Source organism: Microtus ochrogaster, chromosome 7 (genome assembly GCF_000317375.1).
Source record: "Microtus ochrogaster isolate Prairie Vole_2 chromosome 7, MicOch1.0, whole genome shotgun sequence".
Classification (NCBI taxonomy): Eukaryota; Metazoa; Chordata; class Mammalia; order Rodentia; family Cricetidae; genus Microtus; species Microtus ochrogaster.
The window spans coordinates 24595190-24609815 of NC_022014.1; the positions used below are offsets into that span (position 1 = coordinate 24595190).

At 46.9% G+C, this 14626-nt stretch overlaps 1 protein-coding gene across 1 annotated transcript in view; it reads left to right on the forward strand.

Annotated features, from left to right (window-relative positions):
* Rap1gap2 (RAP1 GTPase activating protein 2) overlaps window positions 1-14626 on the forward strand; it is a 227198-nt gene that overhangs the window by 3174 nt on the left and 209398 nt on the right. Inside the window, exon 2 of the mRNA XM_026780923.1 lies at window positions 10032-10148. Coding sequence (XP_026636724.1) covers window positions 10032-10148 — 117 coding nt within the window. The remainder of the gene's footprint in view (window positions 1-10031; window positions 10149-14626) is intronic.

The window sequence follows — 14626 nt, forward strand, 5'->3', positions numbered from 1 at the left end:
CTCACACACACACACACACACACACACACACACACACACACACCCCAACATTGTCTTCTTTAGTCACTTCCATTTATTTTTTGACAACATCACTCATAAAAACTGGAACTCACCTATTGGCTAGACTGGGTATTCAGCAAGTTCCAGCGATCCTCTTGTTTCTGCCTCCCCAGCTCAACTTTTTACATAGGTGCTGAGGATCCGAACTCAGGTCCTCACATTTGTGTAAGCATTTTACCGACTTAACCAATCTCCCCAGCCACAAGTCCTTAAGTTATGATGATACCCAAGTTATTAATTTTCTCCAGCTTTTAATGTCATTAATAAGAAAACACCATAAAGGTATATATTTCTTATTTGTGATTTTTTTAAAGACAGGGTTTTTCTGTATAGCCTTGGCTGTCCTGGAACTCACTGCATAGACCAGGCTGGCCTTGAGCTCATAGAGATGCACCTGCCTCTGCCACCCAAGTGCTGGGATTAAAGACATGCACCACTGCCTGTGTGTTTTGTTTTGAGATGGTCTCACTATGTAACCCAAGCTGGCCTGCAACTCCCTACGTAGATCAGGCTGGCCTTGACTTGAATTCAGAGAGATCCACCTGTCTCTACCTCCAGAATGCTGGGATTAAAGGGATTAGCCACCATGGCTTTTTTGAGACAAATTCCTTAAGTTTTTTTATGTGTATGAATGTTTTGCGCATATATATGTGTGTATATACACACACACACACACACACACACACACACACACACACATATATATTTCACCATGTTTGTGCCTAGTCAGAAGTGGAGTCAAATGTCCTAGAACCAGAGATACAGAAGATTGTCAGTTACTATACGAGTACTGGGAATCAAATCTGGGCTCTGCAACAACTTCTCTAAACCGCGGAGCCATCTCTCTGTCCCAGAGACATAGCTTCTTGAATTTTTTCCTGCCTCTACCTCCTCCCCTCTTCTGGGATTATAGGTACATGCTACCATGTTTGGCATGAAGCCTTGGTCATGTTTTCTTCTTAAGGGTTTTATAGTACTAGCTCTTACATTTAAGACTTTGGTCTTTTTCAATTAAAATTAGTTTGTGTATGATATATGAGGTGTCTAACTTCATCTTTTGTATGTGGGTATCCAGAATATGATGTATAAGTACATACACACACCTGTATCTTGCATCAAAAACCATTTGGTCTGGTATAGTTTAATCCCAGCACTTGGGATGTAGAGGCAGGCAGAGCTCCATGAGTTTGAGGCCTGCCTGGTCTACAGAGCTATCTGGGGCTACATAGTGAGATCCTGTCTAAAACAAATAAACAAGTAAATCTCAAAGCAGTCTAGAAGGATAGTATTTTTCAAGCAGGGACGTGGTGGAAGGAGAAGCTAGCAGGCTGGAAAGTACAGGATGCATCTGGACAACATTGTTGCCGGGATTAGCTACAGGATTAGATTTATGAAGAAGGAGAGAGTAGAGCTAGGTTTGAGAGAGAGGAGCCAGGTGGCAGCAGGGCTTGAATGCCCAGCTAGAATTTCTATTTAATTTGAACAATGGGAGCCTGTACTGACTACTTTCGTGTGTCAGCTTGACACAAGCTAGAGTCAGAGAAGGAGCCTTTGAAGAAACATCTCCATGAGATCCAGCTGTAAGGCATTTTCTCAATTAGTGATCAGTAGGGTAGGGCCCAGTCCATAGTGGGTGGTGCTATTTCTGGGCTGGTGGTCCTGGGTCCTATAAGAAAGCAGGCTGAGCAAGCCAAGAGAAGCAAGCCAGTAAGCAGCTCCCCTCCATGGCCTTTGCATCAGCTCTTGCCTCCAAGACCCTGCCCTATTTGAGTTCCTGTCCTGATTTCCTTCAGTGATGAACAGTGATGTGGAAATGTAAGCCAAACAAATCCGTTATTCCCTAACTTGCTTTTTGGTCTTGCTGTTTGGTTGCAGCAATGGAAATCCTAAGACAGAGTCATTGAAGGTTCCTGAGCATTGGGTTTTTGTGTATACTGCTGGGGATCGCACATGCACACAGAAGACAAGAATGTTCTGTAGAGCCCTCAGCAATGTGGCTGTTGGTGACAAGGAACTTCTAACTTTCACTAGCAACTCTGCTACTTAGCAGTGTTGACCTTAAGGACAGTGCTCACAAGGCAGTCAGAGGACAGCCTCCAGGAGTCAGACCTCACATCCCGCTTGTTGGGGCAGGGTCTCTCTTGTTTCTGTTGCCACATTGTACTGAGTTAGTTCTCCAGGCTAGCTAGCCCGTGAGCTTCTCTGATTATCTTGTTCTTGCCTTCCTTGTGACCATAGGAGTACTAGATTTTTATGTGGGTCCCAGTGATTGAACTCTGGTTGTAGGGAGAGGCTACAGCATTTGCCTGCTGACCCATCTCCCAGAACCAAGTGATAATTGCCTCATTTCCAAGTGAAAACAAAACCCTGAACCCAAAGTGGCCAAGACAAAACAACTAGCCAACCAAAACTCAGACCAAAAATATTTCAGTTCATTTTCCTGAGCTGCCCCGGGAGTGACTGCCTTCCAGACTGCATCTCCTGGCACCGCCTCCTGGCTCCTTAGAGGAGCTTCTAGGAGAAGCTGTTCGGCCTTTGTAAGGTGCAGCTCACACTGCTGGAATCCCCTCTCTCTGCTGCTTTTGTTGGATGTCTCTTGGCTGTGTCTTTCATGGCAGTTGGGAACTGGGTTCTGGAAAGAGTGAGTGTTACCCTGGGAGTCACAGTCCTGACTGTTGCAAGGATTCTGTGGTCTGGACTCAGTTATTTCCTACATGGGGAAGTTTCTGTTCCATAGCTGTTTTATGGAGGTATGATGTCTTTCTGACCTTTTCTAGGGCTCACCTGCATGCCCATCCAAATGTCACTGGCTGTGCCAGTTGTTCGGACTTCTGTAATAAAACACCATAGGCTGGAAGTTTATGCACAAGAACCAAGTATTTCTCATGGTCCTGGAGACTGAGATATCCAAGATACAGCTGATTCAGTACCTGGTGAAGGTACACTTTCTGATAGATGGAGCCCTCTTACTGTGTCTTCTTGTGCTAATGGGGGCTAGGTAGCCCTCCAGGGTCTCCTTCAGAAGAGCCCTAACTCCATTGATGAGGGCTCAGACCTCTGGACTGACTTACTTCTCGCAGTGTTCTACCTCCTGACACCAAGTCCCTGAGGTTAGGATTCCACAGGAATTCAGGGACCACAGCAGTCTGAATGTTCAGACTAGAGCACAGCAGCAGGTCTGGGCCTCTATTTTTCCAGGGATCAAGACACCAGTCCTTGCTGAAGGCTTTTTAATTGATTAATTATTTCAATTCAATTTAATGAATCTTGTGGGAAGGAGGCATGTGTGCCATTTGGTGGGAGTCTCTTCTGTCTTTTTACCACATGGATTCTGCGTCATCAGGTTTGCCAGCCAAGTGTCTTTACTCATGAACCCCTTTTCCCGGACCATTATTTAAGTTTTTTTTTAAAATTTGTTTATTTCTTATTTATATATGTATGTATCTTAGTGTGTCTCCCTGTGTGTATGTGCCCACAGAGGCAGAAGAAGATGCTAGGTTTCTAGAACTGGAGTTATAGGTGGCTGTGAGCCATCTGATGTGGGTGCTGGGACCTGACCTAGGGATCTCTACATGAGCAGTAAGCACTCTTAACTGCGATAAGCCTTTCTCCAGCACCCCATGGCTCAAGTTTTAATGACTGACAGTGGATTGAAAAGTTAGCCATTAGACTAGGAATATAGCGCTGTTGTAGAGTGCCTACTTTGTACAAAGTCTGATTTCAATCCCTAGTCTCTCTCTCTCTTTCACAGACACATCAACCTCTGGGCAGTAGCTAATTTCCTTGCAAGAACCATTTAGTGGGATTTCAGATACACAGCAGGGTGGCCAGGAAGATATTTGCGGATGGTTGCTTCATGTTTTCTTACGTTCTGTGAGATCCAGTTTGGCAAACTCATTTCTTAAGTTAGTAAATTGAATTCATTAATGAAGACCATTTGTGGCAGAGCATTCCCAAGCAGTGATGCCGGCTACCTTTGCTACTGTGATTTTTATGGCAGGCAGGGTGGCTTGAATAGCAAAGGCTGTGGGGTGGAGGTTGCAAGATCCCAAGGCTAGATCACACTCACTCCAGGATGCTCCAGTGGAAAGACACATTGTAACTAACTCATCCATGGGTGGGCTGAACAGCACAGTGCTGTGAGCCAGGTTAGGTCCCGGAATCTTTTTTTTTTTTTTTTTTTTTTTTTTTCCGAGACAGGGTCTCTCTGTGGCTTTGGAGCCTGTCCTGGAACTAGCTCTGGGGTCTCGAACTCACAGAGATCCGCCTGCCTCTGCCTCCCGAGTACTGGGATTAAAGGCGTGCGCCACCATCGCCTGGCTACGTCCCGGAATCTTAGTCATGATTTAGACTCTGGCAGGGAGACTGGGAGCAGATTCAGAGGCAGTGTGGTTGCGGGGAAACATGTTCAGTGAGGAGTACTCCCAGCTGAAGAGAGGCAGGGTGTACTTGAAAAGGACAAAGGAATCAGGGACACGGGCTCCATGTGTATGAGTGTATCATACAGCAACAGGAGAGGCTGGAACAGAAGCAGGAGGGGCTGGGGTGGAGGATCAGGCCTGTGGTCCCAGCACTTTTAAGGAAGAGGCCAGAGAATAAAAAACTCAATGCCTGCCTGGGTCACATAGTCATCCGGAGGTCAGCCTGGGTAATAGGAGGCTCTGTCTTGAAAAACTAAAGCAAAGCTGGGTAGTGGTGGTGCATGCCTTTAATCCCAGCCCTTGGAGTCAGAGGCTGGAGAAGTTCTGTGAGTTCAAGGCCAACCTGGCCCACAGAACTCATTCTCAGACAGTAAAGGCTACACAAAGAAACCCTCCCTGTCTTGGAAAACAAACAAAAATCTAAAACAAACCATAGCAAACACTCATCTCCAACACACCCCACAACCTGGGAAGCAGACGTGATTATTGCACTCATCTTATACGTGAAAAATCTGGAGCTCACAAGGGAAGTTTCACTCACGAACGCTGGAACCCATCTTGAGGTCCCTCAAGGCTGCTTTGCTGATCATCTGGACGGCAGCCCCTTCCAGCCACGTGTTTAGAGGATGGGTGCAAGGGAGGGGAAGTGATGGGTGAGGAGAGGAGTGGAGTGAGGATGCCTGCTGAGTGCTCCCACTCAGCCTGGGGCCTCTATATGTCCCTTGGGATCGAGGGTGTCCTGATATGTGGCCTGGAAGCTGGGGAGTGATCTATGCCTGTGCTGGTCCCACACCCTCGTCTATAAAATGCAGTTGTTAGGCCAGATGGAGGCCTCCTGGGCTGTTTCTGGTCCTTAACACTTAGGACATGACAGCATGATCAGAAGGAGTCTTATATTAAAAATAGATTACTTTTTGAAAATATAATAAATATAATATTATCACATGGGTCACACTCCAATGGCATCAAAGTCTTCATAGTGCTCCTCACACAGGACTCTTACACAATGCTCCTCATACAATGCTCTCTCATACCCTAGTCCCCATGTAGTGCTCCCCAAATAGTCCTCCCTATAGAGTGCTTCCCATACAGTGCTTCCATACAGCCTTTCTGTTCTCATTGTTCGTTTATTATGTTTAGTATGATTGGTTTCCCCATGGATGTGACAGACCCACGTCTGGGTCAATCTGAGGAATCTAAGGATGGCGGAAGGCAGGAAAATGGTGTCAGAATAGGATGGGTAAGTCAGTATGGCCTTCCTGGAGGAGGCAGCATTTTAGGTAAGGTTAGTAGAAGGGGAATCATCTTGGGGCAGGAGGAAGTTCACAGTAAAGTTCAAGCCCCTAGCAGGAGTCACGAATTTCCTTCTCAAAGCTATTCTCATCTGGAGTGAGTGGTACCATGGCCAGCTTCCTGCTTAAACCAGCCCATCTTGTCCATGAGTCCCACCCATGCCCACTCCAGCAACAGGCCCTGCCATCCTACCTCTTTAGCTCAAGGGCAAGTCCTCCTAGGACTGTCCATCCATCTCCAGTACTGTCTTATCCAAGACACACCCCTAGCTCTCTTCAAGAGTATCTAACCTGGGTGGCTGCATCCCCACCCAGCAGCTAGGATCACCTTCCTGAGAGCCCATTCATTGGGTGATATGAAGGGCCAGGCCAGGGCCAGCAGCTCTAGTTTGTAAGAACACAGGAACAATGGCGGTCCTTTGCTCTTAGTACCCCTGTCTCCTTTCAGAGCCTCGAAGACACCTCATTCTGTCTTCTAGATTTGTCTGAGGAGATGCCTCTGTTGGAGTTCTAGCACCATCATTCTTTTTTTTTAATATTTATTTATTTATTATGTATACAATATTCTGTCTGTCTGTATGTCTGCAGGCCAGAAGAGGGCACCAGACCTCATTCCAGATGGTTGTGAGCCACCATGTGGTTGCCGGGAATTGAATTTAGGACCTTTGGAAGAGCAGGCAATGCTCTTAACCACTGAGCCATCTCTCCAGCCCCCAGCACCACCGTTCTTCACTCTTAGCAAGTCCTTGCCATGGACTGGGTGTCTGTGTCCCTCAGACTCATAGGTTAGAATCCCAACTGCACAATGTGATGGTAATGGCAGGTGAATGAGGCCTGTGGAAAGGGATTAAGGCAGAACTCTTATGAATGGGATTTGGGTCCTATAAGAGGAGAAAAGAGCTGGGGTTGTGGCTCATAGGTAGAGTGCTTGGTTAGCATGAATGAAACCTGGATTCGATCCCTAACACCTCATAAAACCAGCTGTAGTGGTACACACCTGTAGTTCTAGTACTTGGGAAGTAGAGGCAGGAGATAGAAATTTAAGGTCTCTCTCGAATACTTAAGGAGTTTGAGGCCAGCCTGGGATAAATGAGACCCTATCCTCCCCACCCTGTCAGAGACAGGTTTCTCTATGTAGCCCTAGCTGTCATAGAACTCTGTAGACCAGGATAGCCTTGAACTCAGAGAGCCACCTGTCTCTGCCTTCTGAGAGCTGAGATTAAAGGTCTCATTTAAAAAATTGTGTTTGTGTGTGTGTGTGTGTAGCACACAAACTCATGTGTTACGACACACATGTTGTAGATCCAAGGACAACCCTATGGAGCTGTTCCTCTCTTTCTGACTTTACATGGGTTCCAGGGATTGAACTCAAGTCTCTGGGTTTGTGCAGTAAGCTCCTTTGTCTGGTGGGCCATCTTGGTGGCCTGGGACCCTGTTTTAGAGAGAGTTGCATTGGGGATGGGGCTTTCTCTCTGACTTGTGATGGCACAATGGGAAAGTGACCATCTGACAGCCAGAAAGAGGCCTTCACCAGACACAGTGTCGTGATCTTACACTGTGAGAAGTCACTGCACATCATGGAGGCTGTTGTGTCCACAGTCTTGTTACAGCACCCTGAGCCGAATAAGGCAGTCCTCCTTAAATCTTGGAACCCCCAAGATGTCCCCTAGAAAATTGCTTCCCTCAGCAGATGGCCTGCATAGCATTTTGCCAAGTTGTAAACACACACACACACACACACACACACACACACACACACACACACACACACACACTTAGGATAGGTAGAAGCTCTCTCTTATGAGAAATTACACTGATATCCAGTCACTTTTCCATGCCCTCACTCACCCTATTCCACACCCATCCCAGCAAATAACTGTTTTTTGTTTTGTTTTGTTTTTCGAGACAGGGTTTCTCTGTGTAACAACCCTGGCTGTCCTGGAACTTGCTTTGTAGACCAGGCTGGCCTTGAACTCACAGAGATCCACCTGCCTCTGCCTCTCAAGTGCTGGGATTAAAGGCGTGCCCGGCAGAAATAACTTTTACTGCATCTTGTGTCTTCAGAGTTTGTATATTTAAAGTAACAATTTTCTTTTAACTTCAATTACGCACACTGCTCTGCACATGACTGTCCCCCCCTCAAGTAATGAGTGCTGGGGATGGCACAATAGCGTACATGAACACTCTCATTGGAAGTTCCTTTTATAACTTGCTGCATGTGTTGTTACTCTACAGACACACCATAATTTACTTAACTAGTCCCTACTGGCAGGAGGTGGGCAGGATTCAGCCCTCAGTCTTTTGCTGCTCTTAAAATTTTTTCTTATTTATTTATTTATTTTTGGTTTTTCGAGACAGGGTTTCTCTGTGGCTTTGGAGCCTGTCCTGGAACTAGCTCTGTAGACCAAGCTGGTCTCGAACTCACAGAGATCCGCCTGCCTCTGCCTCCCGAGTGCTGGGATTAAAGGCGTGCGCCACCACCGCCCGGCTCTTATTTATTTTCTTGTTTGTTTGTTGTGTGTATTTTGCCTGCAAGTGTGTTTATGTATCTTGTGCATGTAGTGTTTGCAGAGGCCAGAAGAGGGCGTCTTATCTTTTGTGACTGCAGTTACGGATCGCTCTTAGCTGCTGTATGGGTGATGGGAATGCAATAGCAAAAGGTGCTCTTAACTTCTGAGCCGTCTCTCCAGTGCCAGTCTTTTGTTATATTAACATCCCACAACTATCCTGGTCTGCAGTTATCTGTAGATGAGGTCTCTGGAGGAGCATCACTGAGTTAACGGATGTAGAATTAATGCAGGTGACTGGTGACAACTGATCTCTTATAGCAATATAGGAGAATGCTATCGTAATGATTGACTGATCATTTGCATTATTATTATTATTATTATTATTATTATTATTAGCCTTTTTGAAACAAGATCACTCTATATATAGCCTTGGCTGACCTGGAACTCAATGTGTAGATGGGATTGACCTTGAATTCATGGTGATCCTCCTGCTTCTGCCTCGGAAATGCTGGGATTACAGGTGTGCAGTACTACGCTTGGATCATGAATACTTTCTCTCACAGGACTGAAAACCCTGGGAGGGTAAGAAACTATGCTTGCTTTTCCATCCTCTAAAATAGCGGTTCTCAACCCGTGGGGCACCACCCCTCTGGGGGGGTTGTTGAATACCCCATTCACGGGTCACTCAAGACCACTGGAAAACACAGACATTTACATTGTGACTCATAACAGTCGCAAAATTACAATTACGAAGTAGCAATGAATGTAATTTTACGGTTGTAGGTCAGCACAACGTGAGAAACCACTAAAGGGTAGCAGCATTAGGGAGGTTGAGAACCTTTGCTGGAAAGCATTCAGCACTTGCTGAATTAATGAATGCATGCATTCCACAAGGACGGGTTGGCCAGGGTAGAAGGACTACCTGCCCTTTGTGTTCACCCTGCCCAGCCCAGCTTCTCCAACCCTTCCAGGCGCCAGTTGGGAGTACTGTGAGGGTGCAGGGGATCTGAGACTGACACCAAATCCTGAGTCACACTCCAGGCAGTCCTTCTGATGTGAGAGCAGAAGGACCAGCGTTAGCCTGGGGAGGTGGCTCAGTGGGTAAGGTGCTTGCTGCACAAGTACTCGAGTTCGGATCCCCAGTGCATCTTTAATCCCAGAGCTGGAGGGTGTGAAAACAGGTGGATTCCCTAGGAGGAGTGGTGGTGGTGGGGGGCTCTTTGGCTAGCCAGTCTAGACACTCAGTAGGTTCCATGCTCAGTAAGAGATCCTGCTTCAAAAAATAACACGGAGAATGTTAGATGATGTTTAACACTGGTCTCTCCGTGTGCATGTGTGGGTGAATTCATACACATGCACAGTGCATGTGCTCAGACACACGCACACACATGCATGCACGCACTCACGCACGCACACACGTACGCACCCATTTCTTAGCCCTGTTGGGATTACAGGATAGACCTTTATCTGATGCTTGGTATCTCCTTACATAGTCCAAGTGACAGGGAACTCATCACTTCCAAGTGACTCTTCTCCATTCCGAGCAGCCCAACGTGTAGAAAGCTTTTCTATTAATTGATTCGAGACTTGCTCCTCATAGCTGCTTTCCTCACCAGAGCCGTTTTAGGGTGACCTGTGGAGATGGGGCTTTTCTGGCGGATGAGCAGGGGAAGGTGGGTGTAGGTGTCACTGGTCTGGAGGAGCAGGCGCTGCAGAGCCTCTTTCTAACTCGCCTGTCCTCTCCACAGGTACGTGCAGGAAGGGCGGTTCCGAATAGAAGAGAGAACGCTAACAGCTTTCCAGTGGCTCTACAGCCCTCAGCAGCACAGAATCCTCAGCCGAGCTGACCTCGCGTCTCCTTCCAGGTACAGGGAACTTCTGTCTATTGCTTCTTCCCTCCCCGCCCCCTCACTTGTTTTCTGAGACAGGGGCTCACTGTGTAGTCCTGGCTGGCCTGAAACCTGCTAGTTTAAGATGGCCTTGAACTCCCAGGGATCTTCTTGCCTCTGTCTAGCCGAGTGGATTAAAGGCTTGCACCATTACACCAGCCCTCCTCTCCTTCTTCATCTGGGTCCAGGTTTCCTGCCTCTACAGCTGGCCCATCCTGGTTTATAAATCCACAGTGGGAAATTGGGACTTCCATGATGATGGGGACTCCTGGGGTCCTGGGAGGAGTTCATCAGTTGTAGTGATGCACAGAGTGGGTGGGATGAACTCACTGCTCCTGCTTTCTCCTCTGTAAAATGGGTCTGCATATAGTTTCCCTCCCTGCAGGACATCACGGGTCTTGAGAATGTGATGTCTGAGGAGATTTCTCAGGCTTGCAGAGGAGTTGGTTCTTTAAAAGGGAGGGTAGGGTTGGCAGCATGACTCAGTGGGTAAAGGCACTTGTCATACAAGGCTGATGACCTTTGATCTTTGAACTCCTGGGTGGGAGGAGCTAATTGACTCCTTCGGGTTGTCCTGTGATCTCCACATGCACATGCCTGCATACATCTACAGCTCAGAGAGACCGGCTCAAAATAAAAAGGAAAGGGCTGGAGAGATAATTCAGCGGTTCAGAGTGAGTACTATTCTTCCAGAGGACTGAATGTGGTTCCCAGCTCCCACACTGGTGTCTCACACTGCCTGTAACTCCAGCTCCAGAAGGGTGCGATGCCTCTAATCTCAGGTACACACACACACACACACACACACACACACACACACACACTCACAAATTCAAATCAGCTCTTATCCTGAAATCCAAGGGCATGATTGTGATTGTTTACAAAGAAGGAGTCTGGTGGGCTGCCCCAAGCACTCCTTCTAATGAGCTGTGGTCATGAAGGACAGACTGGTTTAGTTTCAGGCCATCTGCAAAGCCCTCCTGCATGCCAACTGCCATCTGACATAGCGTGGCTTATTTTCTTTCCTTCCGAGCTCTCACCCATGTGTGATGGGTCTAATCGGTCTGTTTGTCTTTGTCTTCATCCCCTACTGCACTGTAAAGTCTCTGGGTTGGAGGGCAGGGACCTTTCTACCTCATCCTCCTCTGTATCCTGGTGCCATGAGTGGTCCAAGGCAAGAGCGCATTCAATAGCCAGTGAGCATCACACGTGAACATAATATATTGGCTCTGAGCTCACTGGGAAGCTGGCAGGAGGCTAACGTTGAGACTAAGAAGGGATCTCCAAACTGTTAAGTGGGGAGCTGAAAGGTGGGATTCCTGCCAGGTGTTCTGAGGCAAATAGAACGGCTCTGCACTCTGAACCAGAGAAAAGGATGTACTTCAGGGTCACAGGAACAAGACAGGCTCCCTGGAGGAGGAAGACAACCATATGACAGGATAGAACACTTTGAAATAACTTGAGGCTTCACCCTCAGACAGACTACAGCTTGGAGGACTTGAGAGGAGTCTGCTATAGTTCAGTGGCCACAATTATTTCTGTGATAGAATATTATTTATTATTATTATCTTATTATTATTTTCTTTGAGACAGGATCTCATGCAGCCCCGGCTGGCCTCAAATTCAATACATAGCTGACAGTTGCCTTGGATCTCTAGCCCTCCTGTCTCTGCTGTCCCCGGGCTCGGATTACCGTGGAACTTAATGAATACTTGTACTCAGAAGATTCCCAGTTTATGTGGCGCTAGGGATCCTACCAGGGCCTTGACATGCCTGGCTAATACTCTGCCAGCTGAACTACATCTCCAGCTCTGTTCTTTTCTTTTTTTGTGGGGTGGGGTGGTGGTTTCGAGACGGGGTTTCTCTGTGTAAAAGTCCAGACTGTCCTTGAGCTCACTGTGTAGAGCAGGCTGGCCTGGAACTCACAGACATCACCTGCCTCTGTCTCCCCGAGTGCTGGGATTAAAGATGTATGCCACCACCACCTGGCAGTTATTTCCTTTAGTTTTGAGACAGGATCTCATTTTGTAGCCTAGACCTAGGCCAGCCTAGGACTCCCAATCCTCCTGCCTCAGCCTCCCAAGAACAGGCAATACAGGTATGTACCACCACACTCAGATACTTTTGTTTATTATCTTGATACTTATTATATCTGTCATTTAAATGCTCCATGGGAATGAATTGAGTATGCAGAGCAGTGTGATGATCTGGGTACTGCTGCCTTCATTGTTGGGGGAGCTGAGACCTGGGGGTCCGTCACAGCTATGAGAGGGGTGGGGCTAGTGACCTCTGTGCTCCCGGACTCTCTTGAGCAAGTCACACACCGGAAGGCGGGGGGGGGGGGCAGGGACAGTGATTTCTGTCTCCACAAAGAGGGAAAATGGTGCCACCCAGAAACCTCACATCAACAGGCTGAACATCAGTCCTGATTCAAGTTTCAGAGTCTGTTATTAAAGAGATTGGCTTGGGGAAACTTAGGGAAGAACTGAGTGATTATCATTATTGAATGAATTCCCCGAGAGCCCACCCTGCCAGGGAAAGATTGTTTATCTGATTAGTTTTCTAGACTAGAAATTGCATCGGGGGTGGTGAAGTGTGGGACAGAGGATTGTGCGTTTCTGCAGGAAGTCGTCTCATTTCCCATAAGAGCCATGCAGGTGACACAGAGGAACGTGGGCAGGGGGACTGCAGCTAAGGAGGCTGATGAGTCGGCTGCCGTTGCTGGAGCTCTGCTTAGCATGTTCATGGATGCCTCTGGGATGCGTGTGAATTGCATGTTGATGACATTGCTGTCAGCTGGTACCGAGGCATCATCTCAGTCGTGATGGGACCCAAGATGTTCTGGATGCTGGACTGTAGGTCCAAACCAACGCAGTAAGCCCCTCTTCTCTGAAGTTTAACTTTTTATAGTTTTAGTTACCCCTCATTAAACACAGTCTGAAGTAGTAAATGGGAAGTTCCAGAAACCAACCTTCATAAGGTTAAGACATGTGTTGTTCTGAGAACCCTGTTCTGAGTAGTTAATGGAATCTTGTTCCTTGTTGGTTTGTTCCAGCTGGGGTATGGATCATCACTCTGTCTAGTGTACCCACCCTATATCTGTTTCCTACCTGTTGGTCACTTAGCAGCCAGCCACCTTGGCTGTCAGACCCATTACCCTGGAATCTCAGTGCTAGTGTTCAGCTAATTCTTCTTTTACTTAATGGCTCCTAAAGAGCCAGACTAGTGATGCTGACGATTGTAATGCATCAAAGAGTTGTAAAATGCCTCATTTATGGGAAAAAGATGGAAGTTCTCAACTTCATATTGGTTTACTTGTACAGGTACAACTTACAATGGGGCTGTATTCTAGCAGACTCACTAAATTGAACATATTAAATGTGTTTGGTACCCCTGACCTACTGAACATTGTAGCTTAGCCTGTTTTTACAATAAACTGTTGATTATATCCCATAATTATTGAATACAACATTTCCAAGGCTGGCAACACTGTAGGATGTAAAATCAGCTGTTTACCCTTGTGAAGTGTGGCTGAAAGCCTTAGTTCATGGCTGCTGTCCAGGAGCCCAGGAGTTTATGGATGACAGGTCTCCAGCCACGAAAAAAACCCAACAGTCTTTCCCACAGCCCTAAAGTCAACAACCTGTAATTGGAACCACTGTAAGTCTGGGAGATCGGTTATTATTAGTATTTGTTTATTTTTATTTTGTGTGTACCATGTACTTGCATATATGTGCACCATGCATTCACTTGGTACCAGTGGAGGCCAGAAGAGGGCTTCAGATCCCCTGGAAATGGAGTTACAGACAACAGTGAACCCACACAGGTGCTGGGAACCAAACCTAGGTCCTCCACAAAAGCAACCAGTGCTTTAAGCTCCTGAATTCCACTCCCCCTTTCTCTCTTTATTCAAGGCTGGGTGTCTCCAGATAGTCTTGGCTGGCCTGGAATTCATTATGTAGATCAGGCTCTCCTCAGACTCAGAGTTTACATTACACTGAGAGCTGGGATTAAAGGCTTTCAAGATCTCTCTCTCTCTCTTAAGATTTATTTATTTATTATGTATAATGTTCTGCCTGCATGTATTCCTGCAGGCCAGAAGAGGACACTGAATCTCATTTACTGATGGTTGTGAGCCACTATGTGGTTTCTGGGAATTGAACTCAGGACTTCTGGAAGAGCAGTCAGTGCTCTTAACCTCTGAGCCATCTCTCCAGCTCCCAAGACATCTTTATAGGAGAAAGCACAGTACACTTACAGTTCGGGATTGTATTTGGTTTCAGGATTCACTGAGGCTGAGGGCTTGGGACATTCTTGAGGGATCAGGGGTCTGACAGAGGATTGGATGGCAGAGAAAGGGTAAAATTGAAGCTTTTGTCTTCACCTAGGCAGACTGAGTGGCTTCTGTTTCAGACACTGATCAAAGTGAGCTCTCAAGTATTTTTTTTTCCTTT